The sequence below is a fragment of the Phoenix dactylifera genome, chromosome 4, assembly GCF_051530095.1.
Source record: "Phoenix dactylifera cultivar Ajwa chromosome 4, Ajwa_hap1_PhDact_Kaust_v1.1, whole genome shotgun sequence".
Lineage (NCBI taxonomy): Eukaryota > Viridiplantae > Streptophyta > Magnoliopsida > Arecales > Arecaceae > Phoenix > Phoenix dactylifera.
The window spans coordinates 4,848,731-4,858,293 of NC_143193.1; the positions used below are offsets into that span (position 1 = coordinate 4,848,731).

Consider the following 9,563-nt stretch of genomic DNA (forward strand, 5'->3'; position numbering starts at 1 on the left):
ATTGAAATAATGAAATAGTTCTATATTTCTCAATTTTGCATATAGCCTTTGAGATACCTTAATTATAGTCCTATAGCATGATACTTGTCACATTAAAATTAGTACACTAGGAGCCTTTATTCTAAGAAAGTCTCAATCAAGGTTTTAAATAGAGGTGCTATAATTGTTACAACAATTTGAGCCACCACTTGTTACATTATTTAGAAAAATTATTGGGAGAAAAATGATGGCCATTACTTTTTATCATTGACAATTATGATGGACCATTACCATTATCCTTGGGCATGTAAATATGAACCTTATTTTCTATTATTTTCCATTACAACAAACTGCCATAACCAAATAAGAGTTGTTATTTATCGTACTTTTTATAGAGAGACTTTTACAAATTTGTTAATGAGAGGGAGAACCACTATATAAGGACCTCTAGAGGCCTTACTACTCTTCCAAGCCACTTTCTCCTGCCAAAACCTCTCGAATTAACCTTCAACCAAAATTTTCTATTTCTAGTTCCTTGGTATTATTTAAATCTAATAGAGGCTTCATTAGTCATTTAGTGTTTATTATAGTTCAACATTTCCGCATAGTTATATCCTATTTCCACAACCCAACTGGCAGTTGTGAGCAAATGCCCACATAGACAAAGTTAGGAAAATCGGAATATGTGATAGTTACATGACTCTTGCTAAGGTTAGCAAGGTTCAGCCATGGTAAATCTCACTAAGTACGGAACCATAGGCCAAAGAGACAAGAACTCAATCATTGACCATGATTAGCAAGCCGAAGGAACAAGACTTGGCCGTGATTGAAGTGAACCTCCAAAACTGCCGATGATCATGCTAATGTGGATGGTTACTTTGGATCAACGGTTGTCTTAAAGTTATTATGTTGTGTATAAATAAGTGGAATTGTACTCTAAGAGGAACCTTTCGACCTTCGATTAATCAATTAATCTTATGTCATCCTATCTTTGCATCAGCTTTACTTTATCCTACAGTATATTTTCTAGTAGAACTCTATCTTAGCTATAGTATTAACTTAGATCTCTCTTATCATAGTCTAGGCTACATTCTATGATAATCTATTTTCTTTGGATGATATTGTGATAATAGCGAAGGTTAAGGCTCATGGATCCACACTACTCTCATTATCCTTCTTTCAGTTTTTTTTTGGCTATTGTAATGTCGTTAGTATGTCCACATATCTGTCTACCCTTTGTTCACTTATCAGACAATATAAGAAAAGTCTTATGCCAAACATACACTCATTCTCATACCTTACATCTAAAGTTTGTCCACTACCCAAAGTCCATGAAAGGTCAATATTTAGGCTGATAATTTTGTAATATATTCACCGAGACATTTGTTTGGAGAATAGTGTGTTATAATTTTTATTGTTAATTAGCTCATATATATCTTGGCTTTAAATTATTTTATAGATTTATTCATTATTTAAATTTATTATAAATTATTTACTTTAATAAGTGGTCATTAAATTATCCTAACTATGCTCTCCCCTCTAGTACAATATGGTCTTTTGGATAAAAAATGGGATAAATTAATCATCATTATTAATATTTATCCAAGTTATGATCAATAATTGATAATTTTAATGTACATGTGACATTGCTAATTAATTTATTAATTTGATGTTAAATGGACATACCTTGTTCATAATATGCTCTCCACCTGCAACTTATCTCACTTTGTGAATCAAAGATAGATTAGTACATTGTCATTTATAATAAAATTTTTAATACTTGAGTACAAATGAATATATCTCATTCAAAAAAAAACTACATATGAATATATTGTTAATGTAAACATTTATTTTATTAATATATGATTATTTCTTCCATATCTCAAAAAATTTATAATAATGCTTCTTTATCTAGTTATTTTTGTGATAATACATCATAGTTCATATTATCAATTAGCTAAATACATCTATATTCTTAATAATTATGTTGATTTAATATTATATTAATTTCTCATAAATTATGCACTTGTATAGATCCCGATTAAATTATCCTAAGTATGGTTTTCACTCATGGTGCGATCTAATCTTATAGATCAAAAAGGGGATAAATTAATAATTATTTCTTAATATCAATCTATTTTATCATATCCTTTTATAATTGTGTTCGATTAGATAGGTATATAGTTTGTTAATTCACTAATTAGGATATTAAATGGCCATATCTTATCCAAAATATGCTTCCCCCCACTATTAGAGGCACATTTGGCTTCAAATTGAGATATAATTGTTCCAGTAGGATGCTAAAAAATAATTCTCAATGAATGCAAATTATTCACTCCTACATTATCATCAGAATTCTAAAAGCACCATGCATAGAAAACAAATATATTTTATATTTATTTATAAAAATAAAAAAGTTTTTTTGTATGTATACCCTCAAAATATACAAAATTGTATGAATACCCTCGTAAAATTGCTATTTGCATATATACCCTCATAAAATACTTATTTTGCATGTATGCCCTTTTTTTCTTTTTTTATATATTACCCATACCATCTAATACCATTCAAAACTAAATGATTTTGAAATGACCGAAATACCCTTACAGGTAGATGCGCAAAAAGAAAACTTTATAAGGACATATGCAAATAGCAACTTTGCAAGGGTGTTCATGCAATTACGCATATTTAGGAGGGTATACACTTAAAAAAATATAATAAAAATGATCAAAATTTGGTATAGATATTTTAGTTGTTCTTAATAAAAAAAAATATGGCAAAAAGGGATTAATATTATCATGTCACATTATCTCATGTTAATATCAATTTTTATAGAATGAATTATATTGCTTTTATGAAATTCTTGCCTAAAAAACAAACAACAACTCAACATTTACAAATTATTAAAAAAAAGTTTTACTAATCTAAGCATTTATAATTAATTTAAATATTTATTCTTTTAAAAATAATGAAGAATATATAGATGTCATAGATTTAATAATGATAATTATATCAAAATTAAATAGACAATAACATTACCAAAATGATCGCCTAATATTCCAAATTGATCGAGTCATAATCTTAAAATAGAAAATTAACAATGTAGCTCAATTTTTTTTTGACCTGTTGATCCATCTGAATCATAAAAAATTTAGCAAGTTTCAGTCGAGTTTTAATCTTTTTTTAATAGATTTTTTGAATATATACGCTTCTAAATATTAGAAATTGCATGAATATCCTTATAAAGTTGTTATTTACACGTATACCCTTATAACTTTTTTTGCATATCTACCCATAATGGTATTTCAGTCATTTTAGTTTTAAAATATTTTTTTAACGACATTAGATGGTACGGGTACATATGCCAAAAAAAAAGTATAGGTCGAAGGATATACATGCAAATAGTAATTTTACGAGGATATTATTGCATTTTTATATATTTAGAAGGGTATACATGCAAAAAATCTAAATAAAATTATATATTTATGTTTTTGTTCATCATCGAACTCTTCTAAGATAATTCTTGTACGTGCATCTCTTATACTCGACTCCAATGATAAAAGAGGTTTAAACTAATAATTTTGAATAAACAAATTCACAAAAAAAATATGTTTAAAGGTATAGGTTGGTCTCAACTTAACCCAAAACTAATTGACCTAATCTACAGATTGTGTTGTAATATAAAAGCTTTTCATTTCCAAAATATACTTAAATCAAATTTTTGTATCCGCTGAAGAATAAAAGTTCTATCTTGACTATAGTTCAAGAAAAACTATTTCATTGGATGAAGAAACATTAAAGGAAATAACACTATTATTTTTTGTTAATTCCTCTTTTCAACTGTTAACTTTATGAAGACATTATGTTGAAAAAATTGTATTAATGGTTGGGAATATACATAATGCTTTTATCTTCATTATGTCAACCATTATTTCTTTTTTTTTCTTTTTCCTTGCAACATTGTTTCAGCTACCATATTTGATTTTTTAGAGAAATTTTCTATATTTATATATTTTTGTTATTTTGATGTTATTAATTCATGAATGTTTTAAAAATTCAATGGTCAAGATATCATTTGCATAGGATGTTTTATGCTGTCGTTTGCAAGTGCAGTTTTCCAAATCCATCCACCCCAGTCCCAAATCCACTGGCGGACTCCAAAAACTATTAATTTTAATTTTGAATTTTTTTTCTTTAAAAAAAAGCAAAGACGAGGGACGAAGGGCTCGCGTGGACTCGTTCGCTCCTCTCCTTCTTCTCGCTTCTTTTCAGGTTGGTGTAAAACCCCAGAAGGCGAAGGAGGGGTTTATCGATCGAAAGGAGGGATTTTTGATCGAGAAATCGAGTGAAAGAGGATAGAAAATGTCGGGGGCGGCGCAGGAGGAGGACAAGAAGCCGGCCGATCAGGCAGCGCACATCAATCTCAAGGTTAAGGGCCAGGTATAAGGTTTCTCAATCCATTGCAGGGATTTTTTTTTTTTAAATTCCTTTGAATTATTCTCTTTAGTTTGATGCTATATTGTAAGATCTTGTTCCATCTTTTTCTCTTATTTCTATTTGGATCACTGGATTATAGTGCTGAGTAGTACTACTGGTTTGATCAACTATTAATTAATTCATGGAATCTGGATGTTTTTTTAAAATTTTCGAAGAAGGGCGATGCTTTTTTGGTTGTTTAAAAGGCCTCTGCTTCGTGGATAGTTCTAGTTGTAATACTAGTTTCTGCGCTTTTGATCTTAATATGCTGGGTCTTGTTCTTGTTTAGAACCACCTAGCTTATTTGTTTGAAAAAAAATCTTATTACTATGGCTGTGTGACATTGCTGGCGTGCAATTGGTTGTGGGATTGCTTGGTTTTGGGAATTGTAAAATGTTTTTAAATACTTTTTAGTATTGCCACACTGCTAAATGCGGTGGCTTGAGCTGACAAGTTCAATGGCCCGAGTTTGAGTCCTGGAGCAACCACTTTGTGTAAAAAAAAAAAAAAGCTCAAGGTTAGGTCCGTCCCTGTTTGCTCTTCTGAGGATCCCAGATTATTGGGAATATAACTGGGTAATGGCATTTTTTGGCTACACCACTAAATGCCTTTTGTTACACCACTAAATGCCTTTTGTATTTTTGGAATGAGTTATGTCTAGGAGTGCGGAACACACTGATGGGTTAGTTGACTTAAGTGTAAGGATCAGCATACTACTGAGGAATAGCCATAATACAGGAAGTTCAGGGTGCAGCTGTAATTTTTTTTCATTTTTTTTTATTTTTTAATAAGAGATTTTATGAGAGAACCTATTTAAAATGTTTGAGGAGTTGGCTGGAGGGTCTGAAAAGATGAGGACATAATCTAGAAGGCCTTGAAGGAGGTTTGGAATAAATTCAGAATGAAGTATTTACCCTTTTTTGCCCCTTTCCTTGTAGAAGTGAGAATTTGTGATTGATGATCCTCTGTTGCTGTTGGACTTGTTTGTGTTGAGATATGCTCCCCTCGTGAAGATACCTGTTTTCTTTTTTTTGGCTGAATGTTCTCTACTTATGGATTAGGGCATAATGAATACAGTCCCTTTTGAGAAATAAATAAAATTTTATTAGGTAATGTAAGTCTTATCACTTAGTGATAGTGTGGAGAGGGATGAGGTTGTTACAGTTCTGTAACATTAGCTCTGAGTTGAACAATGACAAGGAATGATACATAAGTTTACAGTAGGGGGCAGCATTTTTTTAAATTACTTTGGCAACTTCCACCAATTTAGATGGCCATGCAGAAGAACCACCATTCGCTCAAGGGTTAGTGGTCTCTCTGTTTGGTTAAATCTATAAAGGAGTTGCTGGACCTATCAACTCGGACTGCCACCAAAAGTGAGTGAGAAGGAGTGGAGTTGCTTTTTTGCAGAACAGTTTTCCTTGACTACTATTCTTGTTTAGTCAGACAGGAGTTACCTGTTTGCTTCAAATGTATTTCTCAGTCATTCTAAAATTTATTGAATCCACATAAATTGGCACTTTAAATTGAAGAATGAATTGCCAAACTGGGAAAGGTAGCTACCCTTCATATATTCAAACTCAGGAGAGACTGTGATTGTTTAATAACCTTGCACAAGAAGGGTAGTATTCCATGGCTTATGTCAAGGTTGTTAAAATACAGAGTTTTTAGGTGGAGGATGGTTAATAATTTCTGGATTGCTTGTGAGTGTCCTTTTTTCCATCCCTTTGAAAATTTATTCTAGCATAGCATGCAATTTGTATTGAGCTACCATGAAACAAGGTTGTTACAGTTTGTATATTGCTTTGCAGCCTGATACTATGACGAGGCTTTTTTCTGCTACATGATTATACTTGGGTTACCTACAACGGCGCTTTCCATTGATGAAAAATACCTGACCGCATGGTGCTGCATTGTGAGGAACTCTTCTATTGAACATGATGTCTTGGTTGTCATAATTATGACATTTTATTTTTTTAAAATAGCTTTGAACTATATTATTGTTTGTATTTGCTTCTCAGGGATGAAAAGAAATGAACTAGTTGTTTTTAAGTGGGGAAAATTAAGGTGAATGGAGAATGGCGAAGGAAATGAAAGTTTTCCTTTGTTGTTATTGCTAGAGGAATGCTGGGAAGCCAAGCCCTAGGTTGCTAAGATCAATTTCCTGTTTTTTTGTGCTGATGTCAACTGGATCCTATCTGAGAGAAAATACAACTGGCATCTCTAGTTCTTTGGTAATTTGGGACTGAATACCTAACAAACCCTTCCACAGAGAGTGGGCAGTTTCCTCCCACTGGAACAGATGGATAGATCTCTCTACTTATGTGCCATTCCCTTCTCTGATTCTATTTTCTTCCTCGTTTCTTGACATGCTTCAAGCTCTGATAGGCCTTTTTTGTGCAGAAATGTTTATATATATATATATATATATATAAAAACAGAACAAGTTTAGCAAGGGAAGTACCCTATTTCAGCAAATGTTTTAGGCATATATCTCAATCTGAATAACTACATCAGGTTGGATAAAAATTTTTCTTTATTTAATTTCAGAGGTATAGGGTAGATGGTTGAGTAAGGGTTGCAACATGAATAGATTGAAGAAGAGGTTCATTTCACGTGGTTTAAAGGGTCTTGTGGGTGTAAGTGTGCTCTAGTTAAGTAGGCATTAGTCAATTACGTATGTTAAGAAGCTGAGAGCTAGTACTCCTGAACGAAATTCTGTTGATCATTGACCAATAAAAAGGCGTGTCAATGGGTGTAGGAAGCTAGGGCATGATTTGTTAGCATTTCTAGGTCATTTGTCCTTCGACCGTCAGTAAAAATATTGAACCTTGTCAACAAGCATGTGGAATGCTTTGTGCTCGAATTCAGTATCTTAGTGATAAGGACGAACAAGCAGGTCCAAGCAAGATTGACAGAAAGTAGCATGCTTGGGGTCGCATTTGTTTATGGGATGTTGGGCTCCAAGTTATGCCATGTATGCCTATAACCCTTTCCAGCACTTCTTAATGTAAGTGCTTTTGTTTTATTGTTTATCAACATATGTTGGCGATTATTCTTTCCCTTTCCTGTTCCATTATAGTCCAGATGTTCTTTTTGGTGTTGTTACTAAAATGATGAAAAATGTCAGAGTGCATAAGTATAGCAGAGAAGGTTACTATTTGTTTGTTAGTCAAAAAGGGCTGTATCTATATTTATGGTTTAGTATTTTAAACTACTGCTCTCTAGTTTGTTTAGGGGTTTCTTTGTAACTTGCATATGCTTTTTATCTATCCACATATTGTTTTTCCATGACATTATCTTTGTTATGCAGGATGGGAACGAGGTGTTTTTCAGGATCAAGCGCAGTACTCAGCTACGGAAGCTCATGAATGCATACTGTGACCGGCAATCGGTGGATTTCAATTCCATTGCTTTCCTGTTTGATGGCCGTAGGCTGCGTGCGGAGCAGACCCCAGATGAAGTAAATCTTTGAATTTCTTGCATTGCATATATGAAAACATAATCAAACTTCCCTTTAGATTTTTCATCTTGATATTTCTTCCTTTGATATCTATCAGCTTGAAATGGAGGATGGGGATGAAATTGATGCTATGCTGCACCAAACAGGCGGTGGTATGGAAAATGTGGATATCTTTTAGTTTCCTGAGGAGATTTGCGAACCTTTTAACGCAGCTAGTGGACACGGTGTTTGGTTTGTCTTATAGTTTAGACCATGGAGGCTTGTTATCTGATTATGAACATTGAAGCATTATTTTGTGTTTTTAAGATGGAATCCTTGTTGAAATTGATATGCTTTTCCCTAATTGTTGGAAGATTGGATATTTTCATGTTGCCGTTCCAACTGTGCTACCACCTCGGTGGCAGCTGCTTGCTATAGTTCAGCTTATTCTTTTTAAGGAGCGTACTGAAAAAAAAAATGATCTAAAATTCAGAACAGCCTTCAAACTTGAAAAGATAGCCTGAGATCTATCTCCAGTTTTTGACCGATTTCTGATGTACAAAGTCACGGATCCGATATAACTGGTGACCGAGGTTACCTCGAGATTATGGCATGGGCATATAACTGTGTTGGTAAGGAAGAACTTGTTCAAATATAAGAACCTAATAGATATCTTATTCAGCTTGGATAATTCAAACTTTTGTGTCCAGAAACTGCATACTAGGATGATACTTGCCCTAAATGCTGGTGCCAGTGCATTATTTGTGCCTTGTAGTTGAGCTTACTATACCACAATTCATAGTTGAGGCACTGCAAAGGACCATTAAGTTTGTTGCAAGGTCCAAGAATGGTTCATGTCTCGTTTCTTCTCTTTTCTTGTTGGAGCTGAATGTTGCATGGAAAAACATGAAAACTGAAATGCTTGGGTATTTCTAACCTAATTATGCGGCAGAAACCAATTTACCACATCTTTAGATAATAGGGCAGCTCGATGCCTGGTATTTTGTTACTCATCCGGTCATTGTGCTTGTTATAATCTACCGAGGCTGTGCTCACATCATGATGATGGAGAGATAGAATCATGGTATATTATACCGGCCCGAATCCGGCGATATAGAGCATACCATTACCATACTGGTTGGATATCGATACCTGGTACGGATGGAGTGTTGACGCTTGATACGTTAAAAAATTTCGTATTATACCATACTGATAGAGTGCTAATGTGGTGCAGATACGGAGTCTGGTACCGAAACAATGAACTTTGGATGGAATATTTACATTTCAATTTTAGTCTCCAAATCAGCTTTTTTTTTTTTTTTTTTTTTTTTCGTTTCTTTGTTGGGTAGTTATGATTCAATCGATCATGTAAAGTTGATTCATAGAACATTGGTCAAGTTCTCACAGCACTTGGCTATTTGGTAGAGGTCTGATGAGGATCTCCAACAAGGTTTCATGAACCAGAATCATCTGGTCTTCCCTTATCCATTAGCAATGAGCTTTAGAGCAAGGAAATATAGCCCACTAAAAATTGGAGAAAAGGACTGCCAAGCACACAAGCTTTGCCAAGTTCTATATTCAATACCATAGGAATATGCAATCATGATTGTGAGAACATCTTTTTCGTGCTTACAATTAGAATCTTCATACTATTCCTTCTTATTCA

The 9,563-nt window shown here is 33.3% G+C and overlaps 1 protein-coding gene across 1 annotated transcript; it reads left to right on the plus strand.

Moving 5' to 3' along the window:
• Positions 1-4,186: 4,186 nt before the first annotated feature.
• On the plus strand, positions 4,187-8,285 carry LOC103710819 (small ubiquitin-related modifier 2-like). The gene is made up of 3 exons (XM_008796718.5): positions 4,187-4,419; positions 7,769-7,918; positions 8,016-8,285. Exons 1-3 carry the CDS (start codon positions 4,342-4,344, stop codon positions 8,094-8,096), a joined length of 309 nt encoding a protein of 102 aa, XP_008794940.1. The 5' UTR covers positions 4,187-4,341; the 3' UTR covers positions 8,097-8,285.
• The last annotated feature ends 1,278 nt before the right edge of the window (positions 8,286-9,563 follow it).

Excerpts from the sequence above, each read along its gene's own strand:
- LOC103710819 (XM_008796718.5), top strand. The coding sequence starts at position 4,342 with ATGTCGGGGGCGGCGCAGGAGGAGGACAAGAAGCCGGCCGATCAGGCA. Across the intron at positions 4,420-7,768 it reads ATCTCAAGGTTAAGGGCCAG|GATGGGAACGAGGTGTTTTT; the intron begins GTATAAGGTTTC and ends TTTGTTATGCAG. Across the intron at positions 7,919-8,015 it reads CGGAGCAGACCCCAGATGAA|CTTGAAATGGAGGATGGGGA; the intron begins GTAAATCTTTGA and ends GATATCTATCAG.